Source organism: Thalassophryne amazonica, chromosome 7 (genome assembly GCF_902500255.1).
Source record: "Thalassophryne amazonica chromosome 7, fThaAma1.1, whole genome shotgun sequence".
Classification (NCBI taxonomy): Eukaryota; Metazoa; Chordata; class Actinopteri; order Batrachoidiformes; family Batrachoididae; genus Thalassophryne; species Thalassophryne amazonica.
The window spans coordinates 57210671-57227774 of NC_047109.1; the positions used below are offsets into that span (position 1 = coordinate 57210671).

The 17104-nt window shown below is 38.9% G+C and overlaps 1 protein-coding gene across 1 annotated transcript in view; it reads right to left on the bottom strand.

Moving 5' to 3' along the window:
* The window catches only part of smg5 (SMG5 nonsense mediated mRNA decay factor), a 77669-nt gene that overhangs the window by 6111 nt on the left and 54454 nt on the right, over positions 1–17104 (bottom strand). Inside the window, exons 15-19 of the mRNA XM_034174251.1 lie at positions 16682–16857; positions 10777–10935; positions 4438–4497; positions 3267–3426; positions 50–140 (exon numbers count right to left, since the gene is read on the bottom strand). Coding sequence (XP_034030142.1) covers positions 50–140; positions 3267–3426; positions 4438–4497; positions 10777–10935; positions 16682–16857 — 646 coding nt within the window. The remainder of the gene's footprint in view (positions 1–49; positions 141–3266; positions 3427–4437; positions 4498–10776; positions 10936–16681; positions 16858–17104) is intronic.

A 17104-nucleotide genomic window follows, 5' to 3' on the forward strand; every position in this document is an offset into this window, starting at 1 on the left:
ACACACACACACCTAAAAGTGAGAAGCTTCATACTCCTAACTGACCTACCTGTTTCCCTTGCGAAATTCAGACTCCAGGAAGCGAATGCTATCTCTTGCACCAACATTTTCTTTTTTCAACCTGTCCAGTCCATCAATCACTGCAAAATAGATACGTGTTCCACACTGAGCATTTGAGGAAAAAGCTTAAACAACAAACAAGTGATGTTTAATTTTTTTTTTCCCATTGGTACCCTTCTTTTATTATTTTTTTTTTGGCTTATCACTTGAGTTGGGAGTTGCCACAGCAGATTTTTCTCCATCTTCTCATGCCTCTTTCTTGGTCAATGCAACCATATTCAAATAACTGTACACTGGATCCAAGCATTATATTTGCCTAAATACAACCCCAATTCCAATGAAGTTGGGACGTTGTGTGAAATGTAAATAAAAACAGAATACAATGATTTGCAAATCCCCTCCAACCTATATTCAATTGAATACACCACAAAGACAAGATATTTAATGTTCAAACTGATAAACTTTTTTGTTTTTGTGCAAATATTTGCTTATTTTGAAATGGATGCCTGCAACACATTTCAAAAAAAAAAAAAAAACTGGGACAGGGGCAACAAAAGACTGGGAAAGTTGATGAATGCTCAAAGAACACCTGTTTGCAACATTCCACAGGTGAACAGGTTAATTGGAAACAGGTGAGTGGCATGAATGGGTATAAAACGAGCATCCCCAAAAGGCTCAGCCGTTCACAAGCAAAGATGGGACAAGGATCACCACTTTGCGAACAACTGCATGAAAAAAAATAGTCCAACAGTTTGAGAATAATGTTTCTCAACATTCAATTGCAAGGAATTTAGGGATTCCATCATGTACAGTCCATAATATAATCAGAAGAGTCAGAGAATTTGGAGTACTTTCTACATCCAAGTGGCCAACATTGAATGCCCGTGACAGCCTTCTTTAAAAACCGACATCATTGTGTAAAGAATCTTACCACGTGGGCTCAGGAACAGTTCAGAAAATGATTGTCAGTTAACACAGTGCGCCACTACATCTACAAGTACAAGTTAAAACTCTACCATACAAAGTGAAAGCCATACATCAACAACATCCAGAAATGCCACCGCCTTCTCTGGGCCCGAGCTCATTTGAAATGGACAGACAAGTGGAAAAGTGTGCTGTGGTCTGATGAGTCCACATTTCAAATTGTTTTTGGAAATCATGGACACCGTGTCCTCCAGACAAAAGAGGAAAAAGACCACCCAGATTGTTACCAGCGCAAAGTTCAAAAGCCAGCATCTGTGATGGTATGGGGGTGTGTTAGTGTCCATGGCACGGGCAACTTACACATCTGTGATGGCACCATCAATGCTGAAAGGTACATCCAGGTTTTGGAGCAACACATGCAGCCATCTAAACGGCGTCTTTTTCAGGGATGTGCCTGCTTATTTCAGCAAGACAATGCCAAGCCACATTCTGCACGTATTACAACAGTGTGGCTTCGTAGTAAAAGAGTGTGGGTACTCGACTGGCCTGCCTGCATTCCAGACCTGTCGCTTACTGAAAATGTGTGGCGCATTATGAAGCGCAAAATACGACAACGGAGACAACAGACTGTTGAACAACTGAAGTCATACATCAAGCAAGAATGAGAAAGAATTCCACCTACAAAGCTTCAACAATTAGTGTCCTCGGTTCCCAAACACTTATTGAATGTTGTTAGAAGGAAAGGTGATGCAACACAGTGGTAAACATACCACTGTCCCAGCTTTTTTTGAAACGTGTTGCATGCACCCATTTCAAAATGAGCAAATATTTGCACAAAAACAATAAAGTCTATCAGTATGAACATTAAACATCTTGTCTTTGTGGTGTATTCAATTGAATATAGGTTGAACAGGATTTGCAAATCATTGTATTCTGTTTTTAATTTACAAATTACAAAACGTCCCAACTTCATTGGAATTGGGGTTGTATAAGACAATGTGGTTTTTGAATAACACATCTGTAAAATACAGGAATGGTCTTCCAAATGTGGACTAGACTTAAACATGTCACCCGTCCATAATAGCAGATGGCACCACCTGCTTCACTCAACATGTTATGGCTGTCGATAAAGTTACACACAATTATTTATCTACACAACTTTTAACAGATCACCACAAAACAAGCATAACATTGAGAAAGAATGCATTAAATCACATTATAATTATTTGAACATTCATCTCACTTTCTATACACTCGGTACAATATTAATGGATTATTAGCCAAGCATCTGATATTTTCCTGTATAGACTGAGCAAGCAAAGTTAATAATTTGTTTATTACAACCCGTGGCAAAAATTATGGAATCACCGGCCTCGGAGGATGTTCATTCAGTTGTTTAATTTTGTAGAAAAAAAGCAGATCACAGACATGACACAAAACTAAAGTCATTTCAAATGGCAACTTTCTGGCTTTAAGAAACACTATAAGAAATCAGGAAAAAAAATTGTGGCAGTCAGTAACGGTTACTTTTTTAGACCAAGCAGAGGGAAAAAAATATGGAATCACTCAATTCTGAGGAAAAAATTATGGCATCATGAAAAACAAAAGAACGCTCCAACACATCACTAGTATTTTGTTGCACCACCTCTGGCTTTTATAACAGCTTGCAGTCTCTGAGGCATGGACGTAATGAGTGACAAACAGTACTCTTCATCAATCTGGCTCCAACTTTCTCTGATTGCTGTTGCCAGATCAGCTTTGCAGGTTGGAGCCTTGTCATGGACCATTTTCTTCAACTTCCACCAAAGATTTTCAATTGGATTAAGATCCGCACTATTTGCAGGCCATGACATTGACCCTATGTGTCTTTTTGCAAGGAATGTTTTCACAGTTTTTGCTCTATGGCAAGATGCATTATCATCTTGAAAAATGATTTCATCATCCCCAAACATCCTTTCAATTGATGGGATAAGAAAAATGTCCAAAATATCAACGTAAAACTTGTGCATTTATTGATGATGTAATGACAGCCATCTCCCCAGCGCCTTTACCTGAAATGCAGCCCCATATCATCAATGACTGTGGAAATTTACATGTACACAAATATACCTGGATAACATTAAAGTTGTGCAGGCCACTTAGTGCTATCTTACAAGTCATATCTTAAACTACTATAACCATTACTTCAGCTTTGCACTGAAATAACAGTGAATATATAATGTAGTAGGCACATTTGTCCATTTGTTCTCACACAGTCCTCCTGCTGAAGACAACATACTGACCTGTCCGTGGGATGATAATGATGAAACAACCACTGCCAGCCAGCTGCCGGATGAGACTCAGATGCTGACAGAGAGCAGCCGTGTCTGGCACCAGGTAGGGTGACATTGATGACTGGGCCTTAGGTTGTTGAAGGCTGCCCTCTAGCTGTGACACCTCCAACTGCAAGGGCCAGACACAAAAAGACCACCTATGATAGGACAACTTAACTTCTCTTAACAAGCCGAGTCAATTTTAAATCCTTAATATAATCCTTTTATATACACACACCCATGCCTTAACTCAAAATTATATATTTTAGAAATTGTTTAATTTTTCCAAGTCCTTTATACCCCTGGTTCCTTCTTGTTTCATCCCAAATAGCAAATCAGAGTGCATTTTGAAGCATCACAGTAACTTCTTGATCCATCTTTTGTCAATCTTGAACAAACCTGGTATATGCAGTAGTTACGGCCATCACCAACACCAGTTTTGAAATTGGGGTGAAATTTTTAGAGCTGTTCAAAAATTTCATCCAAATCTGCATCACTTCCGCGTGTTCATAGTCTTAACAGATTCAATCATGTTCAGACATCTTTAAATGGGGGTAGTCATAGTGAGAACAGCTTGAAACCTATTTGATTGTGTTCCATCGGGGTAAAAATTTGAAGCAAAAGCAGAGTTTGTTGCAGTTCTGGCTGAAAATGCACCCAGGCGCAGCTTTACTTTCATTTCAGTGCGTTGCCAGGTCTGCACTCTGTAAGCCAGCCTGATAGGAGGCACGCTGGAGTAAGCAGTCTCATCCCGTTTTTGCATTTTTTTCTGGATAGTGGGGGATTGTAATAAAACAGTGTCCTGTGGAATAGTGGTGTCCGGTGAGATTGGTATGTTTACAATGACTAAAACAGATGGTGGCTGAATCTGATTTCAATATAACCATATCACTGTACCAAAGATGCATCTGATTTTTTTTCCTTTTTTCGTGAGGGGGTTGGGGAAGGAACAGTGCATATGTAACCATACAGTGAAGTAAACAAGCCACCATGCCACCCTGGTTAATTTTTTTAAAAATTCATTTTTAAAAGTTCCACATGGAAACAAGACTTTGCAAAATTGTGTAAAAACCTTACTACAGTAAATGGCAACATACAATCATATCTATTTTAAAATTATACAGAACTATAACAGCAAAACCTGCAGTCGGAGCTGGGCCATGTCCCTCATGAGGCGATTTCGACGAGCCTCCTCTTCAGCCTGGAGAAACAAAAGTAGTCAATAGTAGAACAGAATGTTTGTTGAGCACGTGGGTAAAACTTTCATTTCAAAATTGCAAGTTGAAAGACAAACATGTCTTAGTTACAGTGCCTGGGATGTTTAGTATGTTTAATCCTGTTATTCAATATTCTCTCATTTTGAACCTTCTGGCTTTAAGGGCACATGGTGATTTCATGATTAGCTATGGTTGCATCAATCAGTATGGAGAAAAAGAAGATATTTTGTCTTACAGACTGTCAGATCCAGAATGATGAGCAAAGTAATTATTAATAATATCCTACAAAAAACTAGGAGCAGTTTTCAACAGAGTGGTCATCCCAAGTTTGGGAAAATGAGGAGGGCAGATGCAGAAAGGGCATACACTGCAAGTGCGGCCAAATTTCAGCCACACTGCGTGCGTAATCTAGTGCATTCAGACCGCTGGTGCCAAGTCCTGATAAACGGGTACAGTTGCACCAGGAAGGGCATCCAGCATAAATTTTGCCAAACCAAACATGCAGATCACAGTGTCCTTGGGCTACAATGTTTGTAAATAACAAGGTGATTTGTAATGACAGTAGAGATCAGGTTGACACAAACATGGAGAGTTGGAGATACACTCTGGAGAGAAGAGGAATTAAAGTTAGTTGGAGCAAGACAGCTTTCATCTTTGAATGAGGGGGAGCACTGGGAGAACAGTACAATTGCAAGGAGTAGAGGTGGCAAAGGTAAATGAGTAGATGACTTGAGGTCAACTGTCTGAAGTAATAGAGAGCAGAGATGTGAAGAAGGAAGTGCAGACAGGGCGGAGTGGGTTAAGAAAAGTATCAGGAGTGAGTGATTGGCAACAGGAGGTTATCTGCAAGAGTGAAAGGGATTTTCCTCAGAAGTGACAGGGAAGGACAGGACTAGGAATGAGCACATGAGAGGGACAGCAAACGCAGGACTGGAGACAAAGTCACAGAGGTGAGTGCATTATTGGCCGCGTGCTCATCTCAATAATGCACGTTGTTTTGGATGCTATTCTGTTTTTTTCTATTTCTTCAGCCTGGTAAAACTTTGTAAAAACCTTGTAACTGTTAGAATGGCTTAAGCTGTGGATACGATATGATACGATACACTTTATTATCCCCTTAGGGAAATTTGTCTTGGACTCATGCTAAGTGCCTTTACAAAAGGAAAACAAACAGATACAAATAAAAACACAGCCACATCTATAACAAATTAACATGACAGGAAATCAAGAGAAACACCATAAGTGTTGCACAATTCCAGTTTTAGACATTATTGTTTAGCAATTTGATAGACATGGGGACGAATGAGTTTTTGAGTCTATTCAGTCTGCTCCAAGGGACTCTACATCTTCTCCCAGAGGGAAGGAGAGTGTACTCTGTATGGAGGACATGAGCTGTATCCATCAGTATCCTCTGAGCTGCTTTCAGAACAGACTCTTTATAGAGTGAACTGAGGGACTGATATTGTTTCTTTCCAATTATCTTCATTGCACTGTCAATTTGTTAAGTTTTAAGTTGTACAGAGAGGTTGCCGTACCAGGCAGTCATGCCATATCTGACTAGGCTCTCTAGAACTGCCTGGTAAAATAACAACATTATTTTTTGATTGACTCCATACAAACAAAGTCTGCGGAGGAAGTAGAGTCTCTGATGGAGTCGAGAACACAGACTATCCACATGTACAGTCCAGCTGAGAGTGTTGTCTATGTGCAGCCCCAAGTACACTCCGCTGTGTCTGGTCTGCTTGGAGTTTCTTCCTCAATATTATCAAAGGGAGTTTTTCCTTATCACTCTCACCTGTGTGCTTGCTCAGGGGGGTTGGTAAGGTTAGACCTTACTCATGTGAAGGGCACTGAGGCAGTTTTGTTGTAATTTGGCATAGTATCAATAAAATATGCATAAAATGCATTTTTGTTTTTTGTTTTAAATAAACAGAGCGGGGGAAACTTCGTAACAGGGCTCAGTTATTATCAGCATGGGTTCAAAACAGTCAGGACAAGCTTAAAGCATTATTTAATTTAATCTATATTTAACAAGGTTAGTCCCATTGAGATCAAGATCTCTTTTGCAAGGGAGACCTGGAAAATTATAAAGTTTCCAATTCACCTAACCTGCATATCTTTAAATGTCGGAGGAAACTGGAGTTCCCGGAAGAAACCCATGCAAACACAGGGAGAACATGCAAACTCCACACAGAAAGGCCACAGGTGGGAATCGATCCCATGCTGTGAGGCACCAGTGCTAACCACTAAGGCACCGTGCTGCCACATGAGCGAACATCATCACTACTTTAAGTTTTTCCTCATAAGCTCATTTCATGAAAACATGAATAAACACTTTCAAAACATGCCGAGGAAACAACAACTGAGTAACAACTGAATAAATGGTCATCTGTGCAGTGCTGTAACACCCAGTAGCAAAACGTAATGTAAACAATAAGCATAATGCTACAGGGAACTGGGTTTCCAGAAAATTCCCAAACAGCAGACTCCACGCTGTGTATAGAGACTAAAATAAAATCCAGTCTTTCATCCAATCATGAAAAGGAGTTGTCCCAAACACTTAGGCTAATATATTAATAGATGCTACCTTCTTTTTCTCCTTTTAAAGACATAGTGTGGAGGAAGAAGAAGAAGGAAAAAGAACATTCTTTGTTCTTAAAGGACATGTTGCACCAAAATCATAACAATTTAGATTTAGGCTGTTAGTGACCATCCGATGACCCACCGGATTACTTTGTGCACTTCCTTGGCCGGTTTCAAAGTATACGGCATTCGCAGCAAACAGCTACGGAGGGGTCCAAAAACAAAGTACTCATGAATACTCGGGTGTTTCCGACAATCAATGTCGCAACTAGAAGCATCCCAGCATGTGCTTCAATGGAATGTAGCTGATAACGTTATGAACAGAGGGACAGATTAATTCTAAAGTTTACGTAAGTGTGATGCCATGTTATGATGACTCGTTTTAAGTGAAAACTTTTAATTTTGATGCAGTCATAGTAGAAGCTGCAGCTCTGTGAAGGTTGATGTGCACCTGTACGGCCATGAGTCAGATACGTAGCCTGTCACTAATGATCTCTGCTCCAGGATCAGTTTTGTGCATGATTAATACAAATGATCACCTGGAATGTATTCATTGCGTTCTTTATGAGTGCTGTTATCAATAAAATCAAAAAAAAAATACACCTGTTGCTGGGGAAAAACCATCTTGGAGACATTCCTTTTCACAGTGAGCTGAGAGGGCCAACAAGCAGCAGCAGGACACACACACACACACAAGCTCCTCAAAGCAAATAAATAAATAAAATTCACAAAACACAACAAAAGGGGTAAAATGCTGAATATGCCAGATGCACTGTTATACTGTTTTCCAAATGTAAACGCCACATGAACAAAGAAGTGCGCGCGCACGAGAAGCTGGCTCCAGTCTCTCTCGTGACACATTAAATAATGGCCATTAATTCCTGGAAATGATGTATTCTGACTTTTTCCAATATACAAATCCATCTCTATGTCCAGGCAGTCTGTTAAAAACTGTCAGATGTCCTGACCTCCATGTACACAGCTTCAGTAAACAGCACGTCTCCGCACTTTAGGCACCAAAATCCAACACTCTAAAAACGTCAAGAGTTTCAAGGTGAAGCGTGTCGTCTCCTCTCTGTAAATCTGAGCCATCACTTTTGAACGGCAGCTCAGAAACTTCATTTTTGGATGGAGCAGGTTCGTTTGCCTGTCTGTCAGTCATTGAGAGGTTTCTGTTTTGCTAATTAGGATGCCACACACCGAAAAATGCAGAGAATTGCCGAGTGAAACGTTTTCTGGAAATGCACCTGCTAACGCTCAGAAAAAAAGGAATAAAATACATCAGAGATCACTAATTATTAGCACATATGTGCGGAGACACTTACAATCATGAGCACTTTTATGTTGTCTTACTACCTGGGACATTACAAAACGTGAGACATGTCTTTTAAGAAATAATGTTTTTGTAACTGAAAGAATACTTATATATATATATATATATATATTCAAAAAGCAACACGACTCCGACCAGACATGATCATTGTGTCAGATTCCACCAAGCAGGTGATCATGCTGGAGCTCACAGTGCCCTGGGAAGAGCGCATGGACGAGGCCAACAAGAGGAAGCGTGCCAAGTACCAGGAGCTTGTGGAAGAGTGCAGGAGGCAGGGCTGGATAACTCGCTATGAGCCTGTGGAGGTGGGCTGCCGAGGATTTGCAAGGCGATCACTCAGCAAAGTGTTCACTCTGCTGGGCCTCACCGGGGAGGCAAAGAAGAAGGCCATTAGATCCGCAACTGAAGCCACAGAGAAAGCCACAAGGTGGCTATGGATCAAGAGGGCAGATCTGTGGGTTAATGCTGCTGGGACACAGGCTGGGGTCTGATCAACCCCGGTCGGGTCGCCTGGGCGAGGGTGTCTGATGTTGAAAGACCCGAAACACCCAATGACCCCAGGTTACATCACTGATATATATATATATATATATATATATATATATATATATATATATATATATATACACACACACACACACACACACACACACACGCAAAATAGAAAACGTATTTGGACTATATGTAACAATAAGGACGGCTCTTTTAAGAGTTCTATGCAAAAACAACCACAAGAAGCAAATTAAAGGTGAGTTTTATCTTTTACAACTGTACTTCAAAAGAGTTGTCAAACGTTTAATTGCGTTGTATGTTCATCTCACATGACTGTGTGTGTGTTCAACAGCTTAAACCAGTATACTTTGCATTTACCAGGGCTGTGTAATGAAAATTGTAAAATTCCAGGAAAACGTACAGGAGGTCTGGAGCCATTTTCTATTTAATGCTACATTTTCAGCATCTCCTCGAAGAAAGTAATCTTATAAGAAGCGCATAAATGACCCTAGATTAAACCTTTCATTTGAACTGTCAATGATAATGTTGAAATAACAGAATATGACATGAATGACTAGTAAACCAAATTATGCATTAACTCAGAACAATTAAATTCATTTAGACTGAAAAGACTGTTAACACCTTAACACATTTCAAAAACAACAGCTTAAGCTTGTAGAATATTTTGAAAATCATGTAAAAAATATCAATAACATACCTTATAGTAACAAAAAAAATAAAATCTCATTCTTGTGTAAATCCATTAAAAGCCACAATGTCTTTTTTCAATGAAAGGAATTCTACATTAATAAAACAGTCACATATTCCTGTGTGAAATCCTGTTTGAACAACACAGTCTTTTTTCCAGTGAGAAAAATTCTTACCATGCTTAACAGGTTGATGGCACAAGACGCAGTACGCTTTTCCCGGTTCTTTTATCTTTTGGATGTGTTCATGAAGATGTTCATTGCTGAAATTTAAGCCAGTACCAATTCCACGGATTCTTGATTTCGTAATCATTAGCCAACATTTGATATAGTCTTTCTCGCCATCCTCCCTCTGTATGACGTTCCTCCTTGACACAGACGTACCGCAAAATTCTTCTTTTAAAAACTTGACAGCTGTAAAATTATGTGATGGCCACACACTACTTTTATCTTAAGAACAGCATCTTTAATTAGACGTAAAACAGAACACGGCAAAAAGGAGTGGACCGGAACAGAAGTAGCACATACAGCAGACATGAACAACACAGACACGACAGCCTCGCCATAGCAACCAACCAGTCCCGCTTTATGACGTGTTGTAAATAAAACTTGCACAATGTTGCACAAAAAGAGCGCTTTGCAATAGCATTTTCCTAACTCGGTGATGATCACGATTACATGAGTAGAGTACAACACTACTCCCCACCTACCAATGATGAAATCTGTGGAATTCTGCAGATTTTTCATGGCCCTGTTTACTTAAGTAGTTGCCTAGTATAGCGACATTAATTAGCTTGTTAACTGTGCTCCTTGACAAAGTGTGTGTGTTATAAATCAATAATGCGGCAATTAAATTAAATTCATTCCATTTCTACTTGCATGAAGTAGTGAACACAACAAATACTTTTGGCCAAATATGTTTTTCCCCCCTCTAAGAGAGGCATTTTTCAATAGGTGTGACTTGCATTTTGTTGTGACCAATACTCTAGAAAATATGATACCTTAAATAGCAAAGTTGAAACATGTTTTTCTTTCTCGATTAGGGCAACAGTCAAATAGGAATACAGTAGTTTAGTTCAAAAAAGATGCAAGTGACTTCCAGCATATTACAGTTTCTTTGTTTGCTCATCTGGTCATCGGTTACTCACCATTCGGAATTGGGCTTTAGCTTGCTGCACCAGATTATCTTGATTGGACTGGTTGATACTGGTGAAGATGCCTGCCTCTGGGTTAAAGTGCAGCACATTGCCCTGGAGATTTGTAAGGAAGTGGCCAAAACTGCGGATGCAACACACTCTGACCACACACTGAAATAAAGAAAGACCAGGGAAAGGTCTAATGTTGAAAAACATTTACCTTCTGTTTGCTGAGAACATTATGAAGGCATTATCTTATTCAAAAGATCAACTAAAAACAGTATATGAAAGAAATAAGAATGATCTAAGAATACACAAGTTTTGTAACCACCATTATCAGAATAAATTTAAGGCATTCATTCATCAGGAGGACACACTTTGTGGATCGACGTTAATTGAATTGATAATTCATGTCTATCAAGCATAATAACACTTTATACTGTATGTGAGAGTTTTGAAAAAACAATGCAACTGGTTGTTCAGGTGCACTGTATTACGAACTTTAATAAATAACTAGTTTTAAAGAAACGGCGGGAAAAAAGATAGGGATATCCTGATCTATCTGAAATGATCCAAATCAGGTCTGATCAAGGTATTTTTTTTGATCGATAGTAATGGATAAAATATACTTCAGTCACAAAATTAGCGTGCATTCCATCGTGTTTTGTTTCACATGTATTGTCCAGTGGGGCCAAGAGGCAGTCAGCGCTATAGCCGTTTTACCACAAAGCCAAAGTCCACGTTTTAAAGGCAACCGAACACTCTGCTTTAAATATGCAACAAGTTTATTTTATTCACAGAGATAATCAGCAATCGTAAAAATGGTAAATGGACTGCATTTATATACCACTTTTCCATCTGCATCAGATGCTCAAATCGCTTTACAATTATGCCTCACATTTACCCACTCACACAACGATGTCAGGGTGCTGCCATGCAAGGCACTCACTACACACCAGGAGCAACTTGGGGATTAAGGGTCCTTAGTGATTTTCCGGCCAGGCTGGGATTTGAACCGAAGATCCTGTGGTCTTAAGCCCAATGCTTAACCACTAGACCATCACTCCCAACAATGTGCATCAATCTCGCTCTGTATCATAAACTCAGTCAGTGCTGCCCTATGGTGCTGCCATGGTGTATGTTTTAAACACATATTTCACACATCATCATTTCAATTAAGCAACACACCAATTTCTGAGGGATAGACCATGGGCTGTGTAATCAAAAGCCCTTTGGATTTTTGAGACCATGACCTACATCTGGGCTGGGTGTGAAAATGTTGTCACATGAAAGCCTATGGTACCCCAAACAACATACTTTTTTCATAAATGTGAATTCTGAGCGCTAGTGAGAACCACTGGCCAAAAATGTCAACATGCATCAAGTATGCTATTTAAAAAAACAAAACAACAAAAAAACATTAAATCAAAATCAAAATGCCAACAGAGAAAGCATGCAATTGACTTTTAGAAATACTTAATCCCTAAATACTATGATCAGCATTTACGGATTTTATTATTCGATAAGCAAAGAAATGGTGATCAGTTACTCCATTCTGTTCTTCACTGTCATCGTTACCTGAAGTATTGCATCCAGTGATGTTATGACAATCATTTCTGACACGTTTCCACAGATCTGTGCATTGTTTTACAGACGTACAAATGTCTGTATCTCTGCATTTAGCTGATTTGGGACCGAACAGAACAAAGTCCTACGAGGACCCTATTGTAATTGCGCTGTTTATTATCATTATTCTTCATACTTTTCAAGCCCCAATTTCACCCCTTTCCCATGCTCAAAAACTCAAACTTTGCAAAGTCGTACGGCTGCAACGCACAAAAAAGTCTCTTAACACTGTGGTGAAATGTCGACAGGAAGTCGGTCATTTTGATTTTAAGTTTTGATTTTGAGGTAATTTTTTGGCTATTTTCACTACATATATTTGAATGAAGTCATCCTAGGGATTTCATCCAGTAGTCTTCAAATTTGGTACACATCATCATGACCCTATGCTGATCAAAAGTTCATTCATTCATTCATCTTCTACTGCTTAGTCCAATTAAGGGTCACGGGGTGATCAAAAGTTATCAAAAGAATTTCTGTAGGTCAAAAGGCATGGCTGCTACGGTTCATCAAACTTTGGCGAGTGTTTCGGAGCACGCCGTTTCACTTTGAAGGGCAGCACGCCCACATACTTCATCATAGATCCTTCAAACTTGAACATCTGCATATATTAACTTCCCACCTAACTCATAGTGCCTCCCGGTGGGAACATGAAATGTCCTATTTATACTTTAAAAGGTACTGATGTCACATAAGTAACCCCATCAACTTCATTCCACTTCTAAAACATGCAGAACAAGTTAGTGAATGTACATGATGATCGCCGTGAAGCTACGAGTAATGGCATCTGTGTGGCGGCAAGCCGAATATCGATCCTTCGCCATGAAATTAAGTTTTTCCTTTTGATGGCTTTAATTTTGTTATATCATCATGAAAATTGATACAAAGGTCAAGAATGACAACCTCTTACATGTCATGGGGCGTTACCCATGGGCAAGGTAAAATGCCTCTATAGCACCCCCTTGCAACTTTCAAAAACCCCTCTCCATAGGGGTTTTTTTAAAGTAGGGAGATGAAAACTGTTACACATGTGGGTGATTCTTTAACTACGGGCACTATTGGCCTTGTAAATGTAATTTCCACCACACCACTGCCTTACAATATAAAGCGCCTTGGGGCAACTGTTTGTTGTGATTTGGCGCTATATACATGTGCTCTGATGTCACTGTTTATCTCCATAGAAACTACCCAAACAATCTTTCATACAAACTGTTTAAAGGGACATTACAGTGTTGTGGTGGAAATTACGGCAATAGTGTGGGACAACTACATTTTGTTTAAAAAAAATCACAACAGTTGTATGACATTGAATACCCCAATTATGTTTTGATTATTTTACTGATATTTTATTCAGAGATATTTTAAAACATTAGAAAAAACGTTTCTTTACCATTCATTTTTTATCATTGAAGATCAAAAGTCTGGGTGTGGGACAAGCACAAAACGGCAATATTTGCATATAATGATGCTGAAAAAAGGTGAAAAAGTCATCATAGACTACTAGAACAAATTTCTTAACACACTTTCATTGTAAAGATAACTATAAAAGTGTGAAATTTCCCCTTTTTTCTGTTTTTCATACAATATGATCAAAGGACATAAGTGCCCGTAGTCTAAGAATCACCCATGTATGACATGCATAGATGTACAAACAAGTGTCTTGCACCATTGGTCTACTACAAACAGGAAGTCGGCCATTTTGAATTTTGGTGTCATTTTGGTGTGATTTCCACACGTTGTATTTGAACAAACTCCTAGGGATTTTGCCCAATGCACTTCAAATTTCTTTCACATCATCCAGGGACTATACTGATCAAAAGTTATCAAAAGCTTTTTTCTATGTCGAAGAGTGTGGCTGCTTTAACCTTTCACCATGGAACATCAAGTCATGATAACTCCTTCATGCTTGGTGTGAATGACTTGAAACTTCACATGTGTGATGAGGGTCGGCCCCTGAACAGAAATCTCGCTGGCCGGGGGAGACGGTGGTGTGGACACAAGGGTCCGTATATGACTGCTTGTAGTCCTAGTTATTACAAGTTACAAGTTCCATTACACAATCATGCAATCACATAAAATCAAAATGACCATGAAATCAATTAGCCATTAGATACGGTATTCCAATTATGCAATTGCTGACCAGTAAAAACAAAACAACAAAAATCTGGCTAGAGGTTTCCCATGTGGCAAAGCATCTAAAGTCACAATTACCATGAATCTGAATGGCCATAACATGTGGTATTCCAATCATGTGATTGCTGGAGAACAAGTAAATAAGCAACAAAACAAATGATTGGTAGGGCTGGTAAGGTTAGACTTTACTTGTGTGAAGCACCTTGAGGCAACTTTGTTGTGATATGACGCTATATAAATTAAAATAGAAAATATTAGAAATGATAAGGTTGTGTGTGATCGTGAGCATGTATTTCATGATGTTGATCAATGCATCAAGTATTGGTCTATTCTAATTTCTTTGGATATTAATGGGTTATACATAACCAACAAAAGAATTTACACAAAGAAAAACAGCATAATAATCTTCATTGTTTTGTATCATCATGACCAACACGTCATATTAATACTTCACAAACTTCAAAAACAGCCATGCGAGTAGACAGAGGCACAGTCAGTGAGTCATATAGTCATATTAAATCTAACATTAAATTAAATATTAAGCACCTATGTATAGAAGCTGCAGCCTGTGCTTTACATTTGATGCTCTTTGTAGTTATTTTAATCCAATTGAGTCAGTAAACCATGAATAGCATGTCTTGTGTCATCTACAATAACTGGGTATTGGAGGTTTACCATTATTATTACTGAAATCTGCCCACATGGCTCAGTGTTGAGTGTCATAACTCCTTGCAATTTCTGTTTGTGCCCCTTCCAAAGTGTCCCATTTCAGAACGGATTCTAAAAAAATATGCATGTCTTCTCTGAAAATGTTTGCACTTTTGCACTTTTGGATGGGAAGATACACACAGAATACACTTTTTTGTCATCCAAAGATTACACATCCTGTTCACTGTAGGCAGCCATGTTGTCACTGGCCAATTGCTAGTAATCAATGGAACGAGTGGTTAGTTCCATTCAAGGCTTAGTGGGGATTTTTAACACAAACAATTAATTAAAAATCAAAATTACTCATTAATGTACCCAGATAGTGTGTGAAAAGTAACTGAACATTTCCTTGTAAATTCTCTACCAAATATACAAAAATCATGCCTAGCCCTTTTATAAGTCACAATATATTGGGACAGCTGGGTATGTAGGAGGGTACATGCCAGATAACCGTCTTACCGACTAATCAAGTAGTGGTTTCCGCATAGACAAAGCTTTTCGCGTTGTGTCTGTTTTCTTCCTGCTCAGAGAGACTGTATAAATGTGTAGTGCCCCCCCACCCCCCACATAAAGGCCCCACTTTGAAGACGTTGCTTTAAAAAAACTAAAGTAATAATAAGAGGAGGAAAAATTAATGCATTTTAATGATTAGAAAGTTGTTCAATTACCACTACTCTGAAATGTCTGTGTTTTACTACTACAGTGCTGCAGGAACTGGAATTGATGAGTCATTAAGAAAAAATAAATTAAATAAAAAGCACGAAGAGACAGCTTGGATTTGAGATGTTTTCTTCTTAATGTATGTCAGAGCTGTTAAACTGTCAAGCATATACACTAAACTGACTTTAAAATGCTTGCAGTGTCTGTGAAAGTGTAATAGCTGAAAGTAGCCCTGTTTAAAAGCATACTGTACACCGCTTTATTGTGCCCATTTATGGTGAAGTTACAAGAAATCTAGCATTCAGAGGCTGAAAGTTGCATACAATGATGCTATGCGCATTCTTTTAAAAATACCCAGAGGGGGCAGTGCCAGCCAGATGTTTGTCACTGCAAGATTGAGCACATTCCCTGCACTCTTAAGACATTTAATGTTTAAATTTATGAACAGACTAGAGAAATCTAGGAATAGTATTATTATGGCCCTTGTAAATCCCACCCTGAGCTGCTCTCGCTATACCTCTAGCCTGAGGAAGCACTGGCTGAAATGTTTGCACATAGTCTGATCTTTTATAATGTATATTTTTACATTGTACTTGTCTTGTGCTATTTATGGACCTGTGTCTGAAATAAAGTTTTCAGTTCAATTCAAAATCTATATTTTTAAAATAAATAAAGCAAACATAATACTGTCATGTTCTATAATCACTGTGTAAAATTCCATGGTGAAATATTTTTTTCTTTGATTAAAACATAGTGAGGCTGTACTGTACAAATCAGACTCTTATTTGTGTACCTCCTGCAGGGGACTCAGTGAGTGACTGCGGCAACTGAAGTCCAGCCGGCGGTGAGCTACACTGAGAGCAGGCAGATGACGGAGAGCCAAATCCTCAGGCAGCAGCAGACTCTGAGCCAAACCAGGCTGCTCACACTCATTTAGCAGCTCAGTTACCTCTGCATTCAGACCAAGCTCTGCAAGGCACAAACGGATCAACGTCTGTAGTGACAGAATGCACATCCAATGTGTAAAAATTACTCAGAGGCCAGTAGTCAGTGTGTCCAGTTGAAAATTGAGTTTGCAAAATGAATGCACAGTACAGGGATGCAATTAGAGCCAAGTGATAAAGAATGGGAAAGTAAAAAGGTAAAAGTAAATCCTCAATTTAGCAACAATACAAGTATGTCTTTTACTGTAGTTTTTGAATATTTGTCACAATCA